At 42.2% G+C, this 14,198-nt stretch overlaps 2 protein-coding genes across 4 annotated transcripts in view; both read left to right on the plus strand.

Annotated features, from left to right (window-relative positions):
* Positions 1-988: 988 nt before the first annotated feature.
* Positions 989-14,198, plus strand: part of LOC126696756 (phytoene synthase 2, chloroplastic-like) — a 102,398-nt gene continuing 89,188 nt past the window's right edge. The window contains exon 1 of one of the 3 annotated variants that reach the window (XM_050393455.1): positions 989-1,413. In XM_050393455.1, the coding sequence (XP_050249412.1) occupies positions 1,050-1,413 (364 nt within the window). In that variant the 5' untranslated portion in view covers positions 989-1,049. The remainder of the gene's footprint in view (positions 1,414-14,198) is intronic. The other 2 variants (XM_050393457.1, XM_050393456.1) reach the window with 2 other exon arrangements.
* LOC126696755 (uncharacterized) lies at positions 1,735-13,559 on the plus strand. Its single transcript, XM_050393454.1, has 2 exons — positions 1,735-6,514; positions 13,317-13,559. Exon 1 carries the CDS (start codon positions 4,428-4,430, stop codon positions 5,757-5,759), a length of 1,332 nt encoding a protein of 443 aa, XP_050249411.1. The 5' UTR covers positions 1,735-4,427; the 3' UTR covers positions 5,760-6,514; positions 13,317-13,559.

Consider the following 14,198-nt stretch of genomic DNA (forward strand, 5'->3'; position numbering starts at 1 on the left):
AAATATAGATATGATGGTTGGAACGATAATGTAATTTTTTACTGATGAGGAAGAAAAGTGTAAGGAAAAATAGCTTCATTTTGCTGTCACTGGAAAAGTAAGCCAAAGTCCTAGATAGGATGTTTATTTATTTATTTATTTTTTAACGAATAAGCAAAATTTTGAACAATTTTATTATAAAATTAAATATTTTAAGAGTAGTGCTGTTGACATAACACTTACACAAAAATTTCACAATAAAATATAGGTGACAAGTCGTTAAAGGTAGGTAAAAAAAAGTGATATATTAGCAAAAAAAGAAAGGTAAAAAAGTGATGTCAGTTGTGAGTCAAAGTAAAAACTAGTTACAACTTGTTACTTAACCTCCATTATGAAGTTAATTATATATTGTGAAAATATTGTGAAAGTAGTATTAAAATGATTATATTCAAGTTTATTTTAGCTGAATTTAAACAAAATTTAAGGTGAGGGTGAGTTCAAATATTTATTTTAGGGGAGTCAAAACAATTTTTATTTTTATTTTTATTTTTTTATATATATATATATATATAATTTAAAAAATAAAAAATAAAAAATTGCCAGGCCCCAGCACGTAACGCCGCCCCTGCCCAAAAAAGTTTTTTTTTTTTTTTTTTTTTTTTTTTTTTTTTATATTTTTTCTTCAAAAATTTTTATCCATCTATTCCACCTCCAAATAAACCCACCCTTAAATCAAATATATCCATAGAAAATGTCAATTAATTGGGAGGACCTACCACAGTTGCGAGTACGTACGTGTGAGAACGTTTGTAGATTGACAACCTCATAACCACCAATGGATTAAAAACGTGCGTCGGTTAATAGTAAAAATACTGTAGCAAATTGTCGTTCACATTGAGGAGAGTATATGCGTACTCTTCGATGTTACTGTTCATAACTACTGGTCAGTGGTGTGGTGACATATGCATGCACGTGCATTTGTTATAAAGCGGTTACCTTATCCTTATCCAAAGAGCCTACCTCATATCCAAAAAAAATATTAAGAAGATTATCTTTTCTTGAGAGTTGAGATGTCTGCTGTACTTTGCGTGGTTTGTCCCAGAGTGAATGCTCGTGATCACTCTTTGCCCAGAAATTATTGCACACAAAGGAGGTGTAGTAGTAATAAGTTGAGCTCTAAACCTAGTTTTTCTTCTGGGGTTTCTGCTTATTCAAGGGTAGTTGCAAACCTATCAAGATCCTCGGAGGAGAGGGTGTATGAAGTGGTGCTAAAGCAAGCAGCTATGGTGAGAGAGCATAGGAGAGGGCGTGAATTGGATCTGAAAAAACCAGTTGAGAATGATGGTACCACTACCACTGATTGGAATCGTTTGAATGAAGCTTATGAAAGGTGTAGAGAGTTCTGTGCCGACCATGACGACACATTTTACTTGGGTATATATACTTGCTCTTTCTGTACCTTAGTATGTATTTCATTCTAGGGTTTAATTTGTTACCTACAAACTATATTGCCCGTACTCCAAAAAATAATTAAAATCATAACTTGAATTAGGGTTGTCTAGACAACCCGCAGATCCGACCCACCTGGCCAAACCGATTGGACCCGAACTGTCCGCTGTCCGATCTGACTACTCCGGCGGTCGATAGCGGGTCCTTACTTTTCAAAACCGATTCCAGCAGATCGGGCGCGGGTCTCTTCCTCCAATACCCGAGCCACCTGACCCGACCACTATATAAATGGATTTAAAGGTTTGAGTCCTTACTTTCCAAAATCATCATCTCACTCTCAGTTCTTACTCTCACTCTCTCCTCTCAGTCTCATGATCTCTGCTCTTCGCCGATGTTCACCCTTCACCGATCATGCTCGTCGTCGATCTTTGCCTCTCCGTCATTGATCTGTGCTCTTCGTCTTCAACCTTCGCTCTTCGTCCGCAACGTCCCAGCTCGTCTTCGCCTCCATCTCTCAAATTCAATCTTTCTATTTCATCTCTTAGGTTCGGTTATTTGTGGATCTGTTCTTTGGGTTTTTGTTCTTTGGATTTGTGGATGTTCTTTGGGTTGTAGATCTATTGATTTTGTTCTTCAGGAATTAAACTTCAGTGTTTGATCTTTGTATTTCGATCGAAATCAAAGCCGATTGCCGCCCACCTGAGCCCGATTCGACTCGATTGGTGGCTTTTCGTGGTTGGTGGCAGGTCTGAAACTTCTCCACCCGATTTGATCGGGTCGATTACAGGTTGGGTACAAACCCGACCTGGACCGACTTGTGGATAGCCCTAACTTGAATCACTATTTTTAATTTGACAATTGTGGCTTTAAAGTCATTGTTTTTTTTTTGGGGTTGTGTGTTAAAACCGTGTAAATATGTGTAATAAACACTATTTGTGATCGAAATCTATTTTGTTTCTAAGAAAATAATTTCTTCATTTTTTGATGTTCGGGACTAGGGTTGTCCACAAGTCGGGTCGGGTTGGTTTTCTACCCAGCTCGAACCCGACTAGCCGGTTTCCAGGTGGAAAGAAGAGTGACCCAAAACTGACTACCGGCGTCAATCGGTCGATTCGGGTTTGGGCTCGTTTGGAGATTGGGTTTGTCGGTCGGTTTCAGGTCATTGCCGGAGTTTTAAAAGTCATCGACATTTGAAAAAAAAAAAAGCACCGGAATCTAAAAAATTGTCACCGAAAAATGTATAAACTCACCAGATCTGCATCAAAATCGCCAAGCCTCTTCTCAAAATCGTTGAAATCTGTTCGGAATGGCCGGATCTAGCTAAATCTCACCAAATATGGTTGAGAACTTGCTGGATCTCCTCGAATTTGAGCTCGATTTCGCCGGATTTGTATATAACCTCCGTCAGGTCAGGTGGCTCGGGTTTTGGAGAAGAGAACCCGCCACTCGACCCACCAACGTTGGGCCTAGGGCGCAAAAACCCGAAACTAACCGGCGATAGCGTTGGTTCGGGTTGAAATCGGGTGGAGATCGGGCGGGTTGGTTGGTCCGGCGAGTCGCGGTCAATTCTGGACACCCCTATTCGGGACATAGAAAGGGCAATATTTTTTGATGGTGTCCAAAAAGCCAACTCCTTACTCGTCCATGGATGTCGTCCATGAAAAGGTTACGTCGTCCTAATTTTGCAAGGTAGGCTACATTACTGTCGTCCATAGAGTCTCGTCCAGGAAGTACTCAGGACGAGGGCAAGGCAGTTTTGACAAAGATAACCGCTATAGCGGTTATCAAACTGTACACTCCGGACCCCGTAAAATTGGGGGAGGTTATCCAACGGATAACCGCTCCCTAAACCTATAAATAGAGATGAGTCTCCGACAAGAAAATGCAGAGTATTTCTTCTTTACAGACAATATTTTTCTATTAAGAGGAGAGTTACTAACTTCATCATCGGAGGAGTTTTGACCGGCCAACCCCGGTCTCCTCTAACCTTCTATTTCTTATCTTTCAGGCCCTCAACATCATCGTGATCCGTGCTGTTCAACTAACTGATTCCTTGATCGCTATCAGTTTGGCGCCGTCTTTGGGAAGTCATTCTTCTCTTTGACAAAAAGTTGATGGTACGGACTAGATCGAGGGCTACCAGCCCAGGCCGTCAGGGAAGCAGAGATGCTTCCAGCAACCCTCACCGTGATCGCCAATCCGCACCGGTCATGCAGAATTCATCTGTCCAAAACGTACAATCCATGGCGGCCGCAGTGGCGGAGTTGACTCGCCAAAACCAAGAATTAAGAATGGAGATTAATCTAAGGAGGCAGACGCATGAAGAACGTGAGGGTGGAGGACAAACGCAGAGTCGTGATGACAGAGAGAACACTGAGATTGGAAGTCAATTAAGAGGTACCACTTCACGAGCGGTGCCACATTTGAAGGAAGAGATGGACCAGATGAGAAGAGTCATGGAGGAAATGAAAGAAAATATGAGAAGGACAAATCCTATAGAAGACCTGGTCCACTGAATTGATTCCCCCTTTACGGCTTCCATCAACGGTCACCCTCTACCATCGAAGTTTAAGATGCCTTCTCTGGATTCGTACGACGGAACACGAGACCCGTTCGATCACATTGCTACCTTCAAGACCACCATGCATCTCCAAGGGGTTCCAGACGAAATAATGTGCAGAGCATTCCCTACTACCCTCAAGGGCCCAGCACGAGTTTGGTTCAGCAAAATACCCTCGAATTCGGTGAGTTCTTTTGAAGAGTTGAGCAAATTGTTTGTTAACAACTTCATAGGAGGACAAAGACATAAGCGTTCCTCGTCCAGCCTATTGACCATAGAGTAGGGAGAGAACGAGAGTTTACGGTCGTTCATCACCCGTTTCAACAGAGAGGCCCTGAGTGTGGACGAAGCAGATGATAAGCTCTTGTTGGCGGCTTTCCATAATGGGGTGAATTCGGATCTGTTCATTCACAAACTCTATGAAAAAGAACCCCAGTCTATGGCAGAACTTGTCCATTCGGCACAAAATTTTATGAATGCAGAGGACGCAATCATTGCTAAGAAGAGGAAGAGGTCTGAGAGAGTAGACGCGAATCCCGGTCGCCACTTAGAGCAAGGCCTTCGTCCAAAGAAGGGATGGACGGAAGACAGGAAAGACCGAGACATTAAGAAGCCGGGCTCTTCAGCACGGAACCAGCAGTATACCTCTTTGAACGTCCCACTTGAGCAGGTCTTAATGCAGATCAAGGATGATCCTTCCTTGAAGTGGCCGGAGAAAATGAGGGGAGATCCCAACAAACGCAATCGGAACAAGTATTGCCGCTTCCACAGGGATCATGGTCACGATACAGACGAGTGTTTTGATTTAAAGCAGCAAATAGAAAATCTCATCAGGCAAGGGAAGCTGAAGAATTTCCTTGGACGAGATAACAGGGACGAGAAAATGAAAGGAAAAATGGAAGAATCATCACGGCCACCACTCGGAGAAATAAGAGTCATTATAGGGGGAAGTTCGACAGGCCAGTCATCCAAGTCCAAGAAAGCATATTTGAAGGTAGTGCAGAGTGTCCAGCTTTTTGGACGATCACCGAGAGCAAGGACTACGGACGAAGCAACGATAACCTTCACGGACGAAGACGCTGAGAGAATTCATCACCCCCATGATGATGCTCTCGTTATCACCTTAATGATTACCGACTACACAACTAGAAGGGTGCTTGTAGACAACGGAAGCTCGGCGGACATTTTGTATTTTCCAGCTTTTCAACAAATGAGGCTAGGACGAGACTGGCTCCGTCCAGTGAACTCCCCCCTAGTAGGTTTTGGTGGCATGAAGGTACAACCCGTGGGTACCATTTCCTTGTCAGTGGTAGTGGGGGCATACCCACGACAAGTCACCAAGGATGTGAACTTCCTTGTGGTAGATTGTCCGTCCTCCTACAATGCCATAATTGGACGACCAACTTTGAATAGTTGGAAGGCTGTTACCTCTACTTACCACCTATCAGTTAAGTTTCCAACAGAACACAGAGTAGGGCAGGTGCAAGGGGATCAACTGGCAGCAAGAGAATGTTACTTGGCCATGTTGGCCATGGACGAGCAAATTCAAGCCATGAATATTGAAGAAAGGAGAATGGTAGCAGAGCCTACCGAAGCATTAGAAGACATTTCCCTGGACGAAGAAAACCCTGAGAAGTGTACCAGGGTTGGAGCAGATCTAGAAGAGAAGATTAAGGAGGACCTCGTCCACTTTTTGAAGAAAAATATTGATGTGTTCGCATGGAGTCATGAGGACATGCCGGGTATAGACCCTAGTGTCATTACCCACTGACTGAATGTATGCCCTTCCTCCAAGCCAGTACGGCAAAAGAAGAGGGTGTTTGCCCCTGAGAGAAATGATGCTATCAAAGACGAAGTTCAAAAACTGATGGGGGCGAGGTTTATCCGGGAAGTGTACTACCCAGACTGGTTGGCAAATGTTGTAATGGTCAAGAAGGCAAATGGAAAGTGGAGAATGTGCGTGGATTTTACCGACTTGAACAAGGCTTGCCCAAAGGATAGTTATCCACTGCCACGCATTGATCAATTGGTGGATTCAACTGCGGGCCACAAGTTGCTTAGTTTCATGGACGCTTTTTCAGGATACAATCAAATAAGGATGGACGAGGCAGATCAGGAGAAAATATCCTTTGTCACTAGTCAAGGCTTATTCTGTTATAAGGTGATGCCGTTCGGCCTAAAGAATGCAGGGGCCACATATCAGAGATTGGTCAATCACATGTTTCGACAGCAGATTGGGCGGAATGTGGAAGTCTATGTAGACGACATGCTGGTAAAGAGCCAGGACGAAGGAAGGCATCTAGACGACCTGCAAGAAACATTTGACACGCTGAGGCAGTATCACATGAAGCTGAATCTTAGTAAATGTGCTTTCGGATTATCATCAGGGAAATTTCTTGGCTTTATGGTCTCCCACAGGGGGATTGAAGCGAATCCTGACAAAATTCAAGCAATACTAGACATGAAGCCTCCGCAGAATACAAAGGAGATCCAATCTCTTACTGGACGAGTCGCTGCACTCAACAGGTTTGTCTCTAAAGCCACTGACAAATGTTTGCCATTTTTTAAAGTTCTTAGATAAGCATTCGAATGGATCGACGAGTGTCAGAGAGCTTTTGAGGATCTGAAGGCATACCTTACCAAGTCTCCATTGTTGAGTCCGTCAGTAGTGGGAGAGGAATTATACTTGTATTTGGCGGTAACCCCGTATGCCGTAAGTTCAGCACTGATAAGGGAAGAAGGTAAAGTGCAAAGGCCCGTGTACTATACGAGTAAGGCATTGAGGGGAGCAGAAGGACGATATCCACAAATGGAGAAGTTAGCCTTCGCATTGATCACCGCTTCCAGGAAGCTAAGGCATTTCCAGGCCCATGTCATTAATGTCATGACGGATCATCCACTCAAGAAGGCGATGAACAGACTGGAAGCGGCTGGACGATTGATTCAGTGGGCCGTCGAGCTCAGCGAATTTGACATCAGATATCAACCAAGGCATGCCATAAAAGCTCAAGCATTAGCAGATTTCATTGCGGAATTTACCCCAAGTCATGACGAGACAGAAGACAATGGTAGGTGGGTCGTCCATGTGGATGGATCATCCACAAAGTATGCAGGTGGGATTGGTGTGGTTTTACAGTCCCCAGAAGGAGACAAACTGAGGCACAAGGTTCGTCTACAGTACCAAGCAACTAAGAATGAAGTCGAGTATGAAGCCCTTCTCAAAGGGCTAGAATTGGCTAAGTCTGTGGAAGCCAAGTCTATACTCGTCCTGGGAGATTCTCAGTTGGTCATGGGGCAAGTAAATGGAATGTACGAAGCAAAAGAGGAACGGATGAGGAAATACCTTAATAGGGTGATGCACCTAATGAAGAGATTTGAAAAAGCTGAATTCGTCCAAATCCCAAGGGAGGAAAACGTGGAAGCTGATACTATAGCGAAAGAAGCCTCGGCAAGTGAATTTATGGACGAATCTGACCAAATTTAGTACATGCCAAGCATAGATATTCCAGAAGTACAACAGGTGGAAAATAGAGGAAACTGGATGACCCCGATTATATCATACCTGAAAGACGGACAGCTACCAGAAGAGAAAGACGAAGCAAGGAAGCTGAGGGTGAGATCGGCTAGATATCTACTTCTGAACGAAGTGTTATACAAGAGGGGCTTTTCTCAACCCTATCTTAGGTGCTTGGCTCCGGACGAAGCAAACTACGTGCTGAGGGAAGTTCATGAAGGAGCATGTGGCAATCACTCCGGAGCCAGGTCCCTTGTCTCTAAGGTCGTCCGTGCGGGTATTACTGGCCAAATATGCAAGCTGATGCTAAAGCGTACGTCAAGGTCTGCGACCAATGTCAACGATTTAGCAACGTCCCCAGACAACCATCAGAGTACCTCACCCCGATGATGGCACCGTGGCCCTTTGCACAATGGGGACTAGATATTTTGGGTCCCTTTCCTCAGGGCATAAGGCAGATGAAATTTCTAGTTGTGGGCATCGATTACTTCACAAAATGGGTGGAAGCTGAACCGCTGGCGACGATCACACAACAAAATGTTAAGCATTTTGTGTGGAAGAACATTGTATGCAGATTCGGAGTGCCCAAGGTATTGGTATCTGATAACGGACGACAATTTGACAACGCACTCTTTAGGGACTTCTGCGCACACTTTGGAATACAGAATCACTATTCCTCACCCGCTCATCCTCAAGCAAATGGTCAAGCTGAAGTGGCAAACCGATCCTTGTTGAAAATCATCAAGACCCGGCTTGAGGGGGCAAAGGGGGTATGGCCAGAGGAGTTACCTGGTGTTCTATGGGCCTACAGGACGACGGTGAGAACCCCTACGGGGGAAACTCCTTTCAAGCTAACTTATGGAAGCGAAATAGTCATACCGGCAGAAGTACACATGGTCAATCACAGGGTGATGATGTATAAAGATAAGGACAATGAGGAGCAGTTCCGTTTGAACCTTGATCTAGTAGACGAGGTAAGGGCAGACGCAGAATACAGAACAACAAAGTACAAGAACCTCATGGCTAGGCAATATGACGCAATGGTGAAGCCTAGGCGTTTCAACATAGGAGATCTCGTCCTAAGAAAGGTCTCTTTGGCAACCAAGAACCCAGCACATGGGAAATTGGGCCCGAATTGGGAAGGACCCTACAGAGTTATCAACTGTAAAAGGCAAGGATCCTACTACTTGGAGGCCCTGGACGGGAGGAAACTGGAGCACCCTTGGAACGTGGAGCACTTGAGGAGGTACTATCAGTAAAAGTCAGCCTAGACGGAAGTATGGCCATAGACGAGGCTGGACCTTGTCTGACGACTTATTCTACTTATATTGAATGTTGTGTTAGGAACTACTATTTTACTATTTATATTTAGTGTGTTGTGGACGAAGTTAAGGCTTTACTATTTATGTTGTGGTGTTTATGGACGAACTTATGGAGCTTGTACTTAATAAAAAAGGCATAAATATATGTATATGCCTTACCTGAAAACAATGTTTATGTTATATACAAAGTATTGTGTAAATTTCTAAGTCTCCAAGCTATTTTCGTTCCAATTAACTCACCACAAGGCTGAAAAGCCCAAGACGAGGAAAATCTCCGGACGCGGGGATTTAACTTCGACAAACAAGGGAAATGTATGCACGCCCAAGTGTAGACGAGAAAAGTTTCCATGAAATGGCACGTCCACAGAACATCCGTCCCTAAAGTAGACGGGATGGAAGATAATACGTCCACAACACGGACGAACAATAATACGTCCACAAAGCTCAACTGAAACGTGAGATTTACACGTCCACACATGGACGAATACATGCAAGGACGATGTTCTGGTTAATTAACCAAGAACGTTCCAGAGCAATTAAGCTCATGGACAAATGTAAAGTCTTGCATTAGAGAAATAATAAAAAAAGAGGCGAAGTCTCAAGATGGGTGATGCTGACATTTGGGATTTCTCCAAGACGAGTATAAAGTTCCAAGCATTTCACAAGATCACCCTCATAGACGAGAAGAAATTTTAAAGCAAAAGCATAACTTTCGTCCTTGATATAACAAAAAAAAAGAAAACACAAGTGTTTAAAGGGAGGACGACCAACGTCCAAACACCCTTAAGTTACATGATAACTAGTCCATAAACTAAGGACGAGGTAAATAAAAAGTTACATCAAGTCTTAAAATTAAATTAAAAAAAAAAAGGCATCAGGCTGGTGGGGCATCTTTGTTTTGCTCGTCCTGAAGTGGCTGGGTTGTAGCGTCATCCTCCACATTAACGTCTTCTGAGCTCGTCTGGAGGAGGGAGCTGGTAGGGGCACCACTAAGATTGAGCTTAATAGAGCTGAAGTCAATGTTGGGGAAGTTCTCGACGGCGTCCATCCTGAAGTCCTCAAATCCAGCCGCATAGTTAGTATCCAGCAGATCAGTGAACTGCTTGGACGCCTTGAACTCTGCAACCGCGTCTTCCTTGGCCTTCTTGAGAAGATCACTCAGCTCGTCATTCTTCTTTTGCAGGTGATCAAGACGAGTTTCCTTCTCCACAACATCAGTCTTCATCTCTTCAATTTGATTTTGCAGCTCCTTTGCCCCTTCGTTGGCTTTAGCAGCTGCCTCAGCCCAGCGTTTGCTCTCGTCTTTCACTTCCTTGATTCTCTTCTCTAACAAGACCCTCGTCTTGTCCAGATTAGTTGCTTGCCTGGACGCAGCAATGAACTTGGACATGGCCTGAATAATGGTTTAGTTAGGAAGCTTATCAGAGAGGACGAGACAAAATAAAACACCAAGTAAACGTACATACCTTGAAAAGATCGTGCACCCCAAAATGCTCAAAGTCCTTCAAAGACATGTTGTAACAAGCAGACACGTCCGCATCAGTCACAGCCATCTTAAATCTTTCCCAAGCCAGATCCTCGTTCCCAATGAGGTATTAAGGTGCTTGGGGAGAAGGCTGAGACGTGGACGGCGTCTTGACTATGGATGGGACTTGCATGGGTGAATCTTTGGGCTCAGAATCAAGGATCTGGACGTCGTTAGGCTCATGAACAGGAGTAGGCGCAGGTTGAACGTCTTTGGGCTTGGACGACTTATGTTTGACCTTTTTCTCCCTGCGCCTGCTGGGAAGATTGCCTAGGTCAACTCCCAGTGATAGGTTTTTTCTTTTCTCACCTACGGACGGGTGAGACTGAGGTGCGTCCTGCCCAGTGACAGCAGCCTCGTTCACAACTTCTTTACCCTTGTTCTCCTTCATTGTAGCTATTCCTGAAAAAAAGAAGGGGTGTTAAAAATATTAAGTAAAAAAAGGAAAGGAAAAAAAAGGAAACAAGACTTATGTCTACGAGTGGTGAGCTCATGTGCAAGGGCTTCACTGGACGGGTTGGGACCCAAACCCCAAGTGGCAAGACGTTGGAGGGTTACCAAAGAATGGAAAGCCCTATTCGTGTATAGACGAACCTTTTGAATTCTTTCAATATGAAACCTGTCCAGATGAGGTCGTCCAGCACCTAAAAAAAAAAAAAAAAAAAAATTTATTATTTAGCCGTCTACAAGGATAATTACAACACAGTAAAATAACAAACACAAGCATACCTTCAGGACGAAGGTTCCCTAACTCTCCTGTGTAGGGAGGAAATGGGTCTTGAGAAACCTCGAGTGGGCGTCCAACCCAGAAACCTGAGACGAAGAAGAACTCCGTCTTCCAGTTCCTATCCGAGGAAACTATGGACTTAATCAATCTATAATCTTTCCCTCTGGCTGTGAATTGATAAAAGCCAAGGGACTGATTGATCTCAGAAGGCTTATAACAGTAGAGGAACTCGTCTACAGTCAGAGGACGGTTCCCCTCAAAGACCTCCCTCCACAAAACTTGCATGGAGACTACTAACCTCCACGCATTGGGGTTAAGCTGACAAACACCTATACCTAACCTAGTGAGTAACTCTCTGGCAAAAGCATTTAAAGGTAACCTAAGTCCATCTAAAAGATAGGCTTCGTAAATACCTACCCCAAAACGAGGTTGACAACACCACTCCCTACGAACTGCTAACCTAGGATTGAGGTCGTCTGGGATTTGGTACCATTTCTTAAGCAAAACTAATCTCCTATCATCCGTCTTGGACTCTACTCCTATGGCACAGCTATACACTACCTCAACCTCGTCCTGAACTGTGGATGAGGGGGCACTTGTACCTGCCTGGGATCCAGACTCACTCCTCGTCTTGAGTCCTTGAAGAACGTCTAAAGGTACCCCAGGGACGCCGGACACATACTCGTCCGTGGTGTTCCCTCCACTACTAGTACTATTACTATTATCACTAGAGCCACTAAAACTACTTGGGTCATGATACTCGTCTATGGCTTTGCCTAAACTATTGCTAGACGAGGAAAGAATGGTCTCAGACATTTTAGAAAACTTAAAATCTGAGAACGAGAAGTAAAGAAATACCTGAAATCTAGACGAGGGAACTAAGGACGAGATGATGCTTCTAGACGAGGATCTAAGACGAGGACGCTCAGGGAGGGAAATCTCAGAAATGTAAAGGGCACTGGAGGAATTCAACTATTTATAAGCTGAAAACTTTGGGATGCGAAATGACGCAGCCAACCAAAGTGCGCCACGTGGCATAGATCTCGAAAGTTGAACCAAGCGCATCAGTTCATCAGTCAGATTTTGACATGTGGCATACAGTACACATTTTTGAAAATCCCCCAAATTATCCTTAAGACGACACCTATGGACGAGGGGGCAACTGATGGTGTCCAAAAAGCCAACTCCTTACTCGTCCATGGATGTCGTCCATGAAAAGGTTACGTCGTCCTAATTTTGCAAGGTAGGCTACATTACTGTCGTCCATAGAGTCTCGTCCAGGAAGCACTCAGGACGAGGGCAAGACAGTTTTGACAAAGATAACCGTTATAGCGGTTATCAAACTGTACACTCCGGACCCCGTAAAATTGGGGGAGGTTATCCAACGGATAACCGCTCCCTAAACCTATAAATAGAGATGAGTCTCCGACAAGAAAAGGCAGAGTATTTCTTCTTTACAGACAATATTTTTCTATTAAGAGGAGAGTTACTAACTTCATCATCGGAGGAGTTTTGACCGGCCAACCCCGGTCTCCTCTAACCTTCTATTTCTTATCTTTCAGGCCCTCAATATCATCGTGATCCATGCTGTTCAACTAACTGATTCCTTGATCGCTATCATTTTTAATCTTATTTCAAGATCACAATCAAACATTTTCTAATGTTTTTAAACATAAGAAAACAAATAAACTTTTCATAATTTTCCTTATAAAAAAAAAGAGAGATTCAACCATCTATTAAAAAAAAAGAGAGATTCCTTATAAAAAATTTCCAGCATAACCATCTATTAAAAAAGATTGTTACTTTTAAAGGGAAAATTATAGAATATTTTGAGAATGCATTAATTGCGTTCTCCTTATTTTTCTTTTCTCTATTATTATTATTATTATTATTATTTTTTTTGGGGTGAGAAACAACATAGATTCAACCACTTTTGTGGCCCCACTTGGTGACAAGCCTACATTACTCGGCCCAACTCCTCCTTCTTATTTGAATTGTAGGTTCCATATTGAATTTAATTACAAACTTACTAATATGTGAAAGGATATAATACACATTTATATATTATTGGAATATTTTATAATTAATTACTCTTTTTAAATATATACGTCAGTAATTATATATGTGTATTCTATATTTTAATTATACTTCTTAAACAAAAAGATTTTGGATTCTTAACCAAAAAGACTATGTCTTTGCAAAATAATAATAATTTGATTTTGTTTTACTCTTTTCTGCAGGTTTAAAGACTATAGCATCTGTTTTCGATCCATAAAGAAAGAAAGATTTTTTCTAAGTCCACTCTGACTCTGGTTGGTTCCGCATTTTGGGAGCCTAAACGCGCGATTTTCTTTCCAAAGTCTTTTGTTGATTGCTGAGACTCATCTTTTTGGTCGTTACATGTGAGAGATAAGATGCAAAATTTTAGAACTTTGTAGTTATTATTCTGATTGCCAATATATATATAATTCATTTTAGTGTGATCCTTTTGCAATTCTGATAATTATATTAGTGCTTGTTTGAAGGTTCACATTCTAAATTCTACCATATCTATTAAAAATAAATAAATTCTAATGTTGTTCAACATATATATAATGGAATTATTAGGCGGTTTATCTACAATGAAAACTAAAAGAGAAAGAAAGTTTTTTCCCCCTAAAAAAAACTTTTTAGTTTAACTATATGTAAATAAATTTTTAAAATTTATATATTTTTTTGTGGTATATATATTTATATTTTAACTAATTTTCAATAAATAAACTGATTAAATATATTCCTGTTTAGGAAGATTAGACAAAGCAACCTATTATTTATGAAAAAAAAAAAGAACGACGACAACAACCACCACCATAAGCATCATGCATTCTTATAGCTTGTTTGGATTTTTTTTTGGAGGGGGGGGGAGGGTGAGCAGAGAGGATTAGAGTAGAGTTGACTAGAAATTAATATAATTTTCAGCCAATTCTACTCTAGTTTCTCTCAATTCAAACAAGCCATTAAGTCTTAACTTTTTCAGTTTTCTCCAACCAAAAAAAAAAAAAAAAATCTTTCAACTATGACTGTGAGTACATTTTTTGAAATTAACTTATGTTCATTTTTAATTGATGCATTATAAATTACTT

This window comes from Quercus robur, chromosome 8 (genome assembly GCF_932294415.1).
Source record: "Quercus robur chromosome 8, dhQueRobu3.1, whole genome shotgun sequence".
NCBI classification, from domain to species: domain Eukaryota; kingdom Viridiplantae; phylum Streptophyta; class Magnoliopsida; order Fagales; family Fagaceae; genus Quercus; species Quercus robur.

Coding starts and splice junctions, on each gene's coding strand:
- LOC126696755 (XM_050393454.1), top strand. CDS start 4,428: ATGGCAGAACTTGTCCATTCGGCACAAAATTTTATGAATGCAGAGGAC.